The sequence below is a fragment of the Sesamum indicum genome, linkage group LG6, assembly GCF_000512975.1.
Source record: "Sesamum indicum cultivar Zhongzhi No. 13 linkage group LG6, S_indicum_v1.0, whole genome shotgun sequence".
NCBI classification, from domain to species: domain Eukaryota; kingdom Viridiplantae; phylum Streptophyta; class Magnoliopsida; order Lamiales; family Pedaliaceae; genus Sesamum; species Sesamum indicum.
In genome coordinates, this window is record NC_026150.1 from 15,803,479 (window position 1) to 15,817,357 (window position 13,879).

Genomic DNA, 13,879 nt, shown 5'->3' on the forward strand with positions numbered 1-13,879 from the left:
AATGAATAGAATGACTGGACCTGAACATAATTTTCTCAACTCAACCAATAGACAAACTGATAATTATTCCACAAAAATCAAAGTGAATGCTACAATTCAGGCACCGGAAAGAATGTGTGTCGAACATGGGTTATCACGACATATTAACTAAGAATCTCACTAACTACAGTCTGCAGTGTACCTTTTCCGCCTTTCCAATAACAAATTTATGCGGTATCATCCCTATCTCAATCAAAAATCCTCTCCCCTGTGGATAGTATAAGAAACACAATTGAACTAAGAATACAGAGTGACCCTGGGATAACAAAAACTGCTCTCCAGCTATCTGGACTTGTGAGGTCCAACTGAGCATCCTTAGCAGCCTCAAGAAGTCGACCAGTAAGATCAACCCCAACTATGCCTGCTAAGGTACCAGCTGTATTAGAAACACCCATTACAATTCCTGCATATCTTGGAGCCACATCCATGTGATTTACTGCAAATCCAGCTCTTCCAAGAGCCAAGAAACCAAGAGCCACAGAAGAGCAAAACACGACCCCTTCAGGTGTTCTAAACAAGGGAAGAGCCATCAGAGCAAAAGAAGCTACCACAAATCCCACAGTGTTTAGGAGCTTCCTCGTTTTTGTCACTGACAAAATTCTCCTGGTAATCAAGTGATCTGCAATCACCCCACCAATATTTGAGAATAAAAACATATTGAGATAAGGCATCATCTTAGAGGAACCCATTTCTTGAAGACTGTGCTGGAGTCCTAACTCAAAGTATGTCGGAAGCCAATTCATGAGTACATAAAGACCATAGTGGAAAGTAAAATTATTTGCCACTATCGCCCAAATTGGTAAACTGAGGATAATTCTCTTCCAAGGAATTTTAGGTGTTCTAATGGGATGTGCTCCATTTTCTACTTTTGTCTTTTGATTCCCTCCTATTGGAAGCAAGGATTCACCAAAACCAGCAGCTGTAGCCTTCGGATGATCAGATCGAGGTGGGTCACTGGCATACTTAAACCAAAGAAGAGACCACATGACACCTAAAGTAGCTTCAGCAAGAAATACTGATTGAGGACCCCGAAACTTGACCAGGCTCGGGAGCACAAGCGTTCCTACAGCTGCGCCAAAATACATACCTGAAGTTGTGAGAGAAACAGATCTCGACCTTTCATGTGGTGGCACCCACTGAGCAAGTACAGTGTGAATGGAGGGAAAGATGAAGCCCTGGGCCACTCCGACAAGCAAGCGGGCTAGGACCAGAACTACGACTCGATTCGGATCCAGGGGTACAAAAGCACAAGTCATAGACCATAGAACAAAAGAAAGCAGGAGAACACGCCTTCCTCCAATCTTTTGAGCTGCCCAACCACCAGGGACTTGTGAACAGGCATAGCCATAGTAGAATGTTGAAAGTATCACACCCTTGCTTGACTGATTTACTCCTGCAGCATCGGCAGCAGCAGTATATGCAATGGAGAAGCCGACTCTTTCTATGTAGCACACACAAGTGCAGATGAAGGTCAAAATTACAATTGCGTAACGCTTAGGAAAATATGTGATCCTCATTCTCTTCTGGTTTCATGAATGGAGAGACCAGCCTTTTCTTATTAGATGATACCAAAACAATAAAACCAATTCAAAAAATCCACAGCTGGTCCACAGATCTCAGTGGAAGAAACCCTCCTATAAAAATTGGAAACGAAGTTAAAATAATACTGATAAAGAAGCAGTGGAAAAAACGAAGTAAGAACAACACATCAAGTTCATAAATAAAATTTGACTCCCATTTAATTAATTTAACAGGAAGATGAGCTTCATTATCCCACCATTTTAAGTCAGCAATATGCATAAATTCAACCGCATTCACACACAAAGCCCAGCAGAAACATATGAAATGACAAGCAAAATCAAAACCTTTTCCATGATTTCTCGCGACAGATACACATAAATCAAAACCCCATTAAGATTCTGCAAGAAAAAGCAAATGCAACTGCCACTGGAAGGATAACCACGACAAACATTCAATTGTGAATTAAAATAAGCAATGAAGATCAAGAAAGAAACCTGAACTCACCTCCGAAGCGAAAAGGGCTCCCCAGAAAAATAAAATTGAAAGGAAATAGAGAGACTTTGACTTGCTAAAAATAAAAAGTAGGGTAGTGGGAGTGGGAAGCTACATTGACAAAAGGAACGAAGAGGGATTTGATGAGAAAATATTAATGAAATTTCTTCTAAAATTTGGTGTTGATGTATACAAGTACGGGTCAATAAATGAATGTGAAGAAAAGTGGTAAGAAGGTTGGAGAGGGAGCAATTTTAATTTTAAAATGTGACTTCAAACCTGAAAACTGGCAATTTAGAAGATAAGCTAAAAAGAGAATTTGTAGAGGACGAGGAATAGGAATTTGATTCCAACAATATAATATCAATAATAAGGGATAATTACAATTCCATCTTTTAGATTACAAATTACATTTAATATATTTTTTTCTAATAAATAAATTCCATGTAGTTGAGAGTCATCGAATTTGTTGATATTAATAAAAAAATTATTATTTTAAAAATATTTATTCTCGATTGTCTTATTATTAATTTATAGTAGGTCAAATAAATTTTTTTATGATTAAAGAGACCCTCCTACATTTTCAAGCATTAATGCATATAATGATTGTCAATTTTTGGACCTCCGCTTTAAGTTTGACACAATCGGTGGATAAAGTCAAGATTTTTGGGGGTTTTTTATTGAGTTAGAGCCCTAAATTTCAGATTCATTTACTCCAAATGAAGACATAGAGATTGTTCATAGTAGTTAGGTTGAGATTAAATAGAAGTAGGGATTCTTGATAGTAGTTAGGTTGAGATTGAATAGAAGTAGGGAGTAGGGAGTGAGGTTGAGACCCAAACCCAACTCGAACATCAAAGCTATTGCTTACAACTTACACATACACTCCTCTTCATTTGTTCTGTTTTCAAACTCTATTATGATTTCAATTTCATCATCAAACATCTTTACTACATATATGTAGTAGAGGATTCAGCATTTGGAGATTTATGCTCAGTTACCAATACCAAAAGGATTCACACCAACTTCAACACTTTTCCTTTCAACCACTACTCTCAGTCTCAGAAAATGATTGATATTCTCATTTCTCCTCCAATGCCGGTATTGCTCTCCATCGACCTTCCGATTCAAGGGGCTCAATAACCACAACTCCACCATTAGATAACCCCAAGCCGAACTGGTATGGCTTCTGTGGATGAGCAGCAACCACAACTGGATCCACATAACCACTGTGCCCCCAAACACACTCATTAATTCATCTTCAACTTAAGCACCAAAACAAATCTTGTTAATCCAACACACCAAGTACCTGAGCCGAGGCGGAAGATAGGCTGAAGGATCAATCTCAAATCTTGGCGCCAGATCTGAAGCATCAAGTATCAAGAGGATTCCATCTCTCATTGCAGCATATACCCACTGGCTATCACATGAATATGTAGCATGGGAAATCCGCGTACAAAAGTTGGCAATGGTCCACTGGAAGTAGAAACCAAATAAAATCATGCAGCTACAAACACTTCTTTTAGTAGTTTCCATGTGTGTGTATGTGTGTGTGTGTGCACGCATCACATGAGAGAGATAGACAAACAGAGAGTGGGAGGTAAGACCTGCTTCACACGTCGTAGCGTACTCGTTTCATATATTGCGAGTTGAGTCTCATGCACCGCGAGCAAGTGTTTCTGATCCTTCTCAAGTTCAATATTGGTCTCTGACAGCTCTGATGCCACCCAACCTACTGAAATCTGCAATACCGTGCTTTTCTTTTTCTCCCACGTACCAGAATCCCACAGAACAATCTAACAGAAACAAATGTGACTTTAGATGCCAATTGTTGGATATGCAAACAAACATTTGGGTGACACTATTTCACTCTCTTTTACAAATCTCTTTCCTAAACAACCAACCTGAGTATCTACTCCACAAGAGACAAGTACATTTAAAGTGGTTGAGAAAGCAAGGCCACTTATTCTTTTAGAGTGACCTTGAAGCTTGCTTATTACCTGCAAAATCAAGGGCCACAGGTAAGCGCATGTTGTTTCATCTGGTATCATTATCATTATATGAACGATCTAATTACCTCATCCACACGTATATTATAGATGAGAATTGTTGAATCATCCATGCCTATTGCAATTATATTGTTATCTGGAGGATAGAACACAATACACGTTGCAGCAGGCGGTGCCGGCATCACATTTCTTAGTTTCTACACTTATTCCACAACATTTAAATATGATAAGTAATATCTTTTAAGTGAAATTTGAAATACTCAAGCACAATGATACTTACAAACCTCATGTTCCTTCAAATGAGCTCACAGTTTTTAAGTATTACCTTGAATATCAACATGTTGTATAAAGAAACCATTCTTCCTGATGCTGAGATAACATAAGAATCATTCCTTGACAACGAAAAGCAAGGTGTAACGGCGTCCGAGCTGTTTTCAGGAAGATCATTGATCATTAATAATCCACTCTTTGGCTGCCATAGTTGAGGGGCACACCTTGTAGTTGCCTGCAGCGGAGACACTGCTTGTGAATCATCCAAAGACAGGACTGAGAATATAGATGTCCAACACACACGCAGACACACACACATGCACAGAGTGAGAAAGAGAGAGAGGTATGAGAAGAATTCCATAAAGATCGATTTTTTAATGAATAGACAAACATATGATACCTCACCACTTAAATTAGCATCACTTTTTACCCATCTCCATAGTAGATGGGTCCCATCTTCTGCTAATGCCAGAATGCCGTTCCCTGCATGAGTGTATACCAATCTCCGTATCTGCAACCATCAATGTTAAACTGTATTTCTTTTCTATCTCTTTTCTTCTTTTTCTTGAAGTTAGCAAGGAAAGATTAAATAATGCTATTCTAAACACAATGATGAAGCAACCCGTGGATGGCTTCCACCCAGTCCAACTAGAATTATGTCGCACTCAAAGCTGAATTGTCCTCTTCAATTGCAGGATATTATGCAATGGATCGTCATTGAAAGAAATTGAAGTATAGATGGCGAACGAAAACTTGTTATGTTAAACAGATGGAACTCCAAAGATGCTTAATCATGAGAGTGTAACGTCTCTTAGCCAATTGCATTACCACCAACTTATAACAATATGGTGTGTGTTAATCATACCAGATTTGTCTTAACTTCAGAAGTGAGTAGCACAGATTGACAGCGTGAAACTTCAACAATTTTAGAGATATTTGGCATCTCCACTTTGATAGATTCTGCAGGCTCTTCTGGGTTTCCTTTTTCCAACACATTCGGAGCTTCTTCCTACAGAGAATAACCAATTATTAGGAAGTAAGCAGTAAAATTTAAATTGCGGCCACTGTTGTAAACCATCACTAGATGCTTATTTTCTGGAAAAAAGGATGACTCTCTTTTATGACCGGATCTAAAGGATCTCCAAATGAAGAACATCACAAAATTTGAGTGAACTTTGTAGACAACTTACTGTAGTAGCATCTCCCCCCGCAACAACAGCTTTAAGAGGCCCAGGTATTGGATTTACATAAAGCTGTAAATGGATTATCAATAAGTACAAGATGCTTCCTGCTAAGAAAGTATAGAAGGATTTAAAATTCTAACCTTTCTCAAGGATTCTGTTAGGTATCCAGAAGAATCACCAGAAACAAAGTCAGAAGTTTGCAGCAAATCACGGCCGTGATCATTGGCCAAGATTTTGATTTGATTATCATCGGCAGAAATAGCCAACAGATTGCCGTTTTTGTTGAAGCAAATATATGGGTTCTCCTTTATGAATTGAAAAGAAATAGACCCACATTAGATCACCACATAGCCCTGATCTAAATGATAACATTTAAAAGGCACGGCTTGTAACAGAACTCAAGATCAAATAACTACTAGAAAACCTACAGGCAAACCTCCATCTGCATCAATAACTGCTAAAATTTCGGCATTGTCCATATCCCAAATTTTGATCAAATGTTCATCACCAGCAGCCAAAAACCGGTTGCTGCTTGTATCAAATTGAACCATAGCTGAAGAACATTTGCTAAGGCCATGATAATTCCTGATAATAAAACCTTCTGTCTCGTTCCATTCAACAATGTAAGATTCTCCATTTTTGTTTGTCCCACATGAAAATAGCCTAAAAATGTTCAGAGAATTCAGCATGCGTAGGCAAAAAACAGTGGACATCCAAGCATTCAGTCAATCACCTTTTACCATCAGCGCTATAAGCCATTCTCATACAGCAGAAACCAGGAGAATCATAAGTAACCCTTGATCCCAAGTTGTCAAATAGCCATGCTTTGATCTCCCCACGTGTTGAGATGGAAAATAGAAACTGTGATAAAATGCAGAGAGCGATTATCTACAAACTCTCATGCATGGGAAAAAGAAAGAATTCAGCATATTGATTATACACTGACATGAACATTTTCCTTCACATGAGGGCAGACAGAGTACACTGGCGCCCCATGACCCTCAAATGTATACTGTTTGGCCCCAGTCACAGCATCCCAGACCTTCGAAAAACAATTGCAGATTGTTGGTATATCTATCACACATATCAAACTTTCAAAGTATGGAAACCAACCTGAATCAACTTATCATCACCACAGCTTATGATAACGAGTTTGTCATGTGGTTTAGAGAATGCTAGATCATTTACACTGCCAACATGTGCATCAATCTGGAAGCAAAAACTCAGATAAAAGGAAGCAAATTAATTCGGAATATTGATAAAATGAAATTAATAGACGATACCTCCAATTTTTTCTCAAAGTAATTGGCAGTTTTATGATACAAGTATAAACGGATCATATGTCTTGAGTATGCAACCCCTGTTAACAAAACTCCTGTTAAACAAAACCGATTCACGTGACCATGGACTAAGATTAAGGAGCATTTTGAAGGATTTAGGTGTACCAAATAGCAAACCATCAGGGCTCCACAAAACTTGACGAACAGAAATGCCAGGATTTTTCTCCATGTCCTCCTGATTATGCAGAGTTGCATTTACAATCCGTTTTCTATTGTGACTAAGGGGAGTAAATCTTAACAGGAGTGGGTAAGAATAAAACAGTAGGGTAGAAGAACTATACCAACACCAACCCTGAGGCTGACTTGACGTCCGAGAACCTAAATTCACTCTTGAACAACTTCTCAGCAGAAGTAACATCCCAGAGCTCTATATCCCCATCACATTTTCCAACTAAAAGAGTAAACCGGTGGCACATATGAGTTTTCCGAAACATAATACCATGGAAAAATACAAACAATTATTAACAGCATAGACAACCTAATAGCAGGGTCTCGTGAACAGGGTGGAAATCCATTGTAGTCGGGGTAGAGCCCACATTTAAAATTCGTTCAAGAGTCCTGGGAAAGTCAACAGGAAGTTCATTTGCCGAATCTTGACAGCGGCTCAAAAATTCTGTGGATGATGCTACCTGCATAATATTGTTCTGAAAATGTAATGACCTTACTCATCAAGAAGCTAATAAAGGAAACCAGATATGTGTGATGATCCGTAGCAAAAGGATCGGTTACCTCATCAAGAGACCTTGGTGACTTTAAGTTAGAGGAATCATGATGATTCTTATTATCCTCTAAAGCTGGAGCTACCAAATGTGCATTACAGATTTTGGTCACACACTGAAGAAAAGGGTAATATATTAGAGTTAGAACACTACTACATAGAACGCAGGTGCTACCTTGGTTGGACAGGTTCCCAATATTTACAGGTGTGGCAGCACTTAAAGATTCAGTAACTGAGGACTGATCAGAAGTTGAGTTGCCCATGAAAGATGATACATATAGTGGAGCAGATGTGGGAGGCTGGAAAAGGATTGGATCAAACAGTATAATATACTAGTGCAGGAAAATTATGAAGCTTGATTAGGCTATTAAAGGACAAAAGGAAACAATTAAGCTTATTTAAAATCTTACCAGTGAACCTTCCTTGTTCATTTGATCTTGCATATTATCAGGTCCAGGACACTTATGATCTGTAAAGAGGGTGTCAATATGGGGTTGTGGATGAGGATGCGCACAGTGAATATGCTGCCAGTTCAAACTGCATAACATAATTTTAGAATTAGGTTACTTAAAAGATAAGAAAGTTTCTGGCTCAAAAATATTAGAATTCCCAGGGAACTGAAATGACAGCAGAAACGAAGTACCTCTGATTAATCAGACGCCTCAACCTTGACTTGTTAATTTGAGGAAACCTTGTTCTTCCCTGGAGAAGGGGATTTGCCTCAATGACAGTCCTTAGTTCTTGTATCATTCTTTTTCTGGCAGATAATGTATCTCCATAGAAGGTAAGCAAACTGTGTTCCCTGTTATTTCACCATGCGCTTAGCAATATATTTCCTCAAGAATCAAGTTGTTATTATTGTTGATTTGATATTTATGGGCTTTTTATGGAATTCCTTGCCTAATTTGATTCTGTACCCATTTGATTAGAACGATTTCTTCCCCAAATTATACACCTGATGAAATTGTGTAACCTCAAAAAGAGGTGATTATTGTGATCCAAACTCAAAAGAGAAAAACTAATGAAAATGTCTGAGCTGTGTGGGGCCTTTTTTATGTGAATGCAGGTCAGAGGGCAGAACCAAACAATTCTGCCTCTCCTTTTCTCACGTACATGATTGCTATTAAAATCTAACACATCTTAAAAGGCAATTCAAATACTAAGGATATTTACAGTTTTTATCATCGTACCTGAAGTCATCTAGCACCAGGAGCTGAGTCATTTCTTTGTACAGTTCTTTGTTTGATTGTGCAAAAACTTTAAGATCTTTGAGAAGGATGTCCAAAGCCACAGCATGTTCATGCCTATCACCAAAATTTGCATCCCATGAAATCAATTAAGAAACTTCTCTATAAATCATAAGAACTATTAGCTTACTTGTCTAGAGCCTCAAGAAACTTTTGCTTCCTAATCTCAAAATATATCTTAGTCGAATATTTGTTGTCTTCAACTACTGTGAAGTTTGAAAGATATTTCTCTGCCTCTTCCCAGTTCCCATTGAGCAGCAGCTCCTCAAAGTAGTTCAAATTGTAGAAATAACCAGTCTCCTGCTCAAGCCTATCATAGAAGACGGCATAAAGTAAGCTCCACGATATAGACTGAAAAATTGGAAGAAGAGGTAGATGTCCGGCTCACATATGAGCAGTCCTTTTGAGGTTCTCTTCATCGCAGAATTGCAAGATCAAAAAGATGAGGTCTTTACAAAGAGACATTGCCACAGTAGTTGTCACCTATAAACAAAACAATGACATTATTAGAAACCAAACATTCAGCAAGCTTAGCAGCATCTCATTGTTGATGAAATTTTCAAACATGAGATGTATATTGCATCAACTCAGCAATCTTAAACTCTCTTCTCCATTCATTTTGTTGTTATTGGAGAAAATATTTAGCAAAGGGTATATGTAACATCTAGAAAGCCATGAAAAAAAAGCATTACAAAATGATGGGATATGCAGCCCAAATAAAGAGGACTTAAGACAGGTCAAGCTCCTATGGAAGAGTGGTAGATTGGGATAACTGATAAGAGGGGTAAAACTGTTTCCAAACTTGGAGAAAGCGAATTGAATGATGAGATAAATGTAGGGGCTGAAGATGCAGCAAAAGACATACATAGAATCACGTGATTTAAGCAAATATTTGTATGTTTATGCACAAAACTACATTGGGAAAAAAAACAAAGAACAGAGTTGGAGCCGCCAAATCAAACACTTGGAGGGGAGGGGAGGGGAAGTAGGAAAAAGCACATGTAACTTTAGCAGCTCTTGATGATCAAACTCAGTATAGTCAAACCCAAGTTGAAGGCTGAAGCCACTTTTTCGATTGAGCAAAATAAGCTTCGCCAAAGGGTTTCTGATCAAATCTTTAGTAGTTGATGACAAACTGAAAATCTGGAAGCAAAAGTGAAAACAAGAAAAAAAAAAGAATGCGGATTCAGCAATTACAGCATCTAATAAAGTGAAAGAGGCACCACGGAAGATCGGAGGATATCTGATCAAGGTGAGCTTCTTCTTCTTCTTCTTCTCCGACTATAATGAAATTAGTGGAGGGGCTAAAAAATCAAAAGCACCATGAAAAAAGGTTTGGAGTCATAAAAGAGAAAGAAAGGAGAAAAGAGCATTGAGATGCTTTGGCAAAAAGAAAGTAATGAATATTGGAATTGAATATAAAACGGGTTCTCTCTCTCTCTCTCTAAACCTCAAAATGCTTCACAGGTCAGGCAGTCTAGTCTGGCCAAAAGAGTGAGAAAGCGATGCCTCCGAGGAGATAAGTTGCTTGACTTATCAGATAAGTGGTTGAAGAGACGACGAATAAGTTGGTAAAGTTTTCACATGGTACTCTGGATGTACTAATAGCAGGGTATAAGAATCTGTGTCGGGTCTCATCACCTTTGAATTGTACCGTACGTGTGTTTTTAGAATAAAATGACATAAATATAACTTTACTTTTAAATTTTATTATGATACCGAGAAAAAATACATATATTTATCAGTTAAAATAATCCTACATAATAATAATTTTACGATTGATAATTTGATAAAGGATAAAATTATTCAATTGAATTCTTAAAAGCTAGAAAGGAAAACTTCATTTTATTTTATTTAATACTGTAAGAATCAAATATATGATTTTATTTTTCTTAAGAAAATCTGAGTTAATTAACAAAAGGAAAATAAATTTATATTATGGAGTGTGAGTGAGCAGTCCCAATGGACTTAGAAGTCCATTTGTGGAGAATTTGGGCCACTCATTGTTGGGCTGAGATTTGGGCCTATCCATCACCGACTGCTTCTAGAGACTTCGATCATATGTATATCTCAAATTAAAGAAAAGAGAAATAATAGAATCTAATAATAATAGAAAAAAGGAAATAAACATCTCCAAAACCCTAGGTAGAGTAGAAGAGAAGAGTAGATAAAACCCCCAAATTTGGAAAATTAACCTCCATTAGGGTTTTATGGCATATCCTTAATTGTTCCATCTTATTATACATAGTGAAGAGAGTAGATATACGATAGCCTCTGTATATATACAACTAACACTCACTCTTCCCCTCCATACAGCTTTTCTTTTTTGTATTCTATATTTTCTTTTGCTCAAGCTCAAGCACTGAAGATGGAGGCTTTGACTACTGATATTGTGGTGATGGAGAGGCTTCTTACCTCCGCAATTCAGGCTTTTGTGGTTCAAATTTCCACTACACTTTTCAACTCCCTTGCTTACTTTCACCTCATGGTATAATGCACTTCTCTTCTCTCTCTCTCTCTCTTTTTTTTTTCTGTCTAATAGTCTCCAATTATTTCTTGTTTTTTTGTTGATTTGTACTCAAACTATCTACTAATCTACATGTTGTGCCCGGATACTTATTCTTGACTTCCTTCGTTCTATAATTTGGCTATTGAGGCTTTTCTGCTTGTAACTTCCAAGACTGTTTTCGTGGTGCAAACATTTCTTTCTTTGTTGGTTTTCTGTTTATATTTGCTTCGTAATTCATGATTTTTTATTCTATTGTTAATTTATTTGCACTTTTTTTAAGAATTTTGTTATGTACGGTTGACTTTTTTTTTAAAAATTTTAATTTGTTTAGTGTTTTGGTCTGACTGCTTTCATGTTCATCTTCTTTTCAGTAATTTCTATCAATAGCATGAAAGCTCTGGACCCTTCGTTGATATTGATGTGGTTTAGCAAAAATTAACTGTTTTACGTTCTCCTTTCTTGGACTCCTGTGGTGGTTCTTTATCATGTTTTTGCCTGTATATAAGTTTTCTTTTTCTGCACAGAGTTCTAGCATTTTAAACTTTGGATTTGTTCTGCTTCCTGATTGTATTTTGGTACAGTTAAAGTTTGTGACTTGGTTGCAGGCAATTATTGATATTTTAAATTAATTGTAGTTTGCTTACTAATGCGGGTTGAGAGATTCGGGGCTTTATTCCTTCTCCATTTTCCAATTACTGTTGTTCAATTGATGAACTGTGGGATTCGGGCATGGTGATTCAGATAAGCTGTGGGGAATTTCATGGCTGGTAAAGTGTTGGTTTGGCTAATAAGGTTGTGAGTGCGAATAGTGGGGGTTTGATGGTGCGGATATGGTTGGCTTTTTTAAGAGAGATTTGATTTGTCCTACTCTTTAAATGCTTAGGCATAGTTTTCTTGTTTCTTTTGCCATGGAGGTTTAAAGCTTGTTTTATGTTGGTGGAGTGATGTGTAAGTAAATAATTAGAACAGAGATGGGCAGTTCAATCAAGATCTAAATTGACTTGGGTGGAAACTACTTTGTTTGGTTCTTGTGTGAGTGAACTTTGAGCCAGAATGTAGTACTTATAATAAGCGGAGAATCTCAATATAGATGGACCACTTCTAGTTGTTGCGCAACTTCCCTATCTAGGATCAGGTTGGGGCAATGACGTTGGCAGTTACGTTGTAAATGGCTTATTGGATACCAAAGAGATTTTAATAGCAACTTTTTTCCACTTGTTGGTTTATACAGAAATGTGTTACGGATTTACTACAAGATAGTCTTTAGATGCTTCATAGTCGCACATGCAGGAAAGGTGACTAGCGTACGATTCTATGAGCTTGTGTTTTAAGTGCTTTGCAATAACATGTTTCTTTTTATTGTTTCATAAAAAACATGGATTATCAAGGACAGTAATTTCATTAATGATTTTATATATTTTATAGACAGGATCTTTGTCAAATGCTACAGAAGTGCTCCCTAGAGACCCAGTGGCATTAGAGAGGTTTTGCTATTTCCCATTTCTGCTCCTTTACTTCTGCTCCCCCCAACCCCCACCCAAAAGTATTGATGGACAGTTTACTTTTCGAAGGGTGTTGGTAACTGAATGTTACATGGAGAAGCAGTCTGAACCTGAAAACAAAGATGGCAGTGAGGATGAGGATGAGGATGAGGATGAGGATGAAGGTGAGGGTGAAGATGAGCAAGATGATGAAGATGCTGGAGATGAAGAGGATGAGGAGGATGAAGGTAATGATGATGAAGGAGACCCTGAAGATGACCCAGAGGCCAATGGTGCTGCTGGAAGTGGAGAAGATGATGATGAAGATGATGATGAGGATGAGGATGAGGATGACGAGGATGAAGAAGAGGAGGAGGAAGAGGAAGAAGAGGAGGATGAGGAGATTCCCCAACCGCCAGCCAAAAAGAGGAAATGAGCATAATGACTCCTTGTCTGTGTGTTTTGTACTTTGATTTCCTTTGACAAGGATGTGACGCTGATACAAGCAAACATAGAATTAGGAAGTTTGTCAGTTTTGGACATAACTAGAAAACTCTGTTAAAGTTAATGACTCCTGTTTATTGTCTCTAGTTTCTGATGATATGGATATTTCTTGTCTTGGATTGCCCCTTGGAATTCTTGTGTACTATGATGCCTTATTTAGTTAGGCATTTGTGGCCTCCATATCTCGCAGATTTTTATGAGAAGCAATTCTGGTAATTTTGCTTGCACTTCATTGTTTCTACCAATAAGGCTATTATCTCAGGAAAACCTGGTAGTATTGATGCACTTAAAATGGAATGGTAAAAGCTCTCTGCTTTTAGCTTTTGGTGGCTAAAGACGTAGTTCTACTCACATGATTTTATCAGCATTCAAGCTACTCGGGCTTGGCCAGTTTGTAGTGATCTACCACTTGAGCTTTGGCTAAGTTGTCCTTGTTCCAATCTACTTGTCGCTTGATATTGAAATATGTTTGTGATTTGAAGAAGCAAAACTTAGGAAATTGTTGGGTTTTCACCCCCCCCCCCCCCCCCCCACGCAGCACACTATTGGTTTTTGTTGTGTTTTT

General features: G+C 37.8%; 3 protein-coding genes across 11 annotated transcripts; 1 reads left to right on the plus strand and 2 right to left on the minus strand.

The window, feature by feature from the left end:
• On the minus strand, positions 130-2,339 carry LOC105164550 (probable anion transporter 5). Of its 3 annotated transcripts, none has more exons than XM_011083214.2 (2): positions 2,065-2,339; positions 130-1,673 (listed from the first exon to the last, which is right to left on the minus strand). In XM_011083214.2, exon 2 carries the CDS (start codon positions 1,554-1,556, stop codon positions 228-230), a length of 1,329 nt encoding a protein of 442 aa, XP_011081516.1. In that variant the 5' UTR covers positions 1,557-1,673; positions 2,065-2,339; the 3' UTR covers positions 130-227. The 3 variants fall into 3 exon arrangements, with proteins under 3 accessions (XP_011081516.1, XP_011081517.1, XP_020550802.1); XM_011083215.2 differs by having other exon boundaries at positions 2,055-2,339; XM_020695143.1 differs by lacking the exon at positions 2,065-2,339 and adding an exon at positions 1,905-2,047.
• On the minus strand, positions 2,818-10,287 carry LOC105164551 (protein TPR3-like). Of its 7 annotated transcripts, none has more exons than XM_011083216.2 (26): positions 10,044-10,287; positions 9,209-9,303; positions 8,951-9,130; positions 8,764-8,877; positions 8,217-8,375; positions 7,984-8,110; positions 7,749-7,872; positions 7,585-7,655; positions 7,334-7,499; positions 7,137-7,246; positions 6,961-7,030; positions 6,799-6,875; positions 6,629-6,724; positions 6,462-6,557; positions 6,249-6,376; positions 5,944-6,178; positions 5,656-5,820; positions 5,522-5,584; positions 5,197-5,340; positions 4,732-4,842; positions 4,387-4,566; positions 4,130-4,258; positions 3,957-4,052; positions 3,660-3,848; positions 3,362-3,528; positions 2,818-3,281 (listed from the first exon to the last, which is right to left on the minus strand). In XM_011083216.2, the coding sequence occupies exons 2-26, from the start codon at positions 9,283-9,285 to the stop codon at positions 3,134-3,136; spliced, it is 3,222 nt and encodes a 1,073-aa protein (XP_011081518.1). In that variant the 5' UTR covers positions 9,286-9,303; positions 10,044-10,287; the 3' UTR covers positions 2,818-3,133. The 7 variants fall into 7 exon arrangements, with proteins under 7 accessions (XP_011081518.1, XP_011081520.1, XP_011081523.1 ...); XM_011083218.2 differs by having other exon boundaries at positions 7,585-7,649; positions 10,018-10,287; XM_011083220.2 differs by having other exon boundaries at positions 2,819-3,281; positions 7,334-7,484; positions 7,585-7,649; positions 10,018-10,286.
• LOC105164553 (nucleolin-like) lies at positions 10,929-13,481 on the plus strand. Its single transcript, XM_011083223.2, has 3 exons — positions 10,929-11,308; positions 12,755-12,813; positions 12,901-13,481. The coding sequence occupies exons 1-3, from the start codon at positions 11,189-11,191 to the stop codon at positions 13,244-13,246; spliced, it is 525 nt and encodes a 174-aa protein (XP_011081525.1). The 5' UTR covers positions 10,929-11,188; the 3' UTR covers positions 13,247-13,481.

What these genes read in the sequence shown, in the direction of transcription:
- LOC105164550 (XM_011083214.2), bottom strand. Translation starts at nt 1,556, where the DNA reads ATGAGGATCACATATTTTCCTAAGCGTTACGCAATTGTAATTTTGACC.
- LOC105164551 (XM_011083216.2), bottom strand. Translation starts at nt 9,285, where the DNA reads ATGTCTCTTTGTAAAGACCTCATCTTTTTGATCTTGCAATTCTGCGAT. An exon ending in TTTCTTGAGGCTCTAGACAA is followed by an intron (nt 8,878 to 8,950) that starts GTAAGCTAATAG and finishes TTTTGGTGATAG; the next exon opens with GCATGAACATGCTGTGGCTT. An exon ending in TGAACAAGGAAGGTTCACTG is followed by an intron (nt 7,873 to 7,983) that starts GTAAGATTTTAA and finishes ATCCTTTTCCAG; the next exon opens with CCTCCCACATCTGCTCCACT.
- LOC105164553 (XM_011083223.2), top strand. Translation starts at nt 11,189, where the DNA reads ATGGAGGCTTTGACTACTGATATTGTGGTGATGGAGAGGCTTCTTACC. An exon ending in TTGCTTACTTTCACCTCATG is followed by an intron (nt 11,309 to 12,754) that starts GTATAATGCACT and finishes TATATTTTATAG; the next exon opens with ACAGGATCTTTGTCAAATGC. An exon ending in GACCCAGTGGCATTAGAGAG is followed by an intron (nt 12,814 to 12,900) that starts GTTTTGCTATTT and finishes TACTTTTCGAAG; the next exon opens with GGTGTTGGTAACTGAATGTT.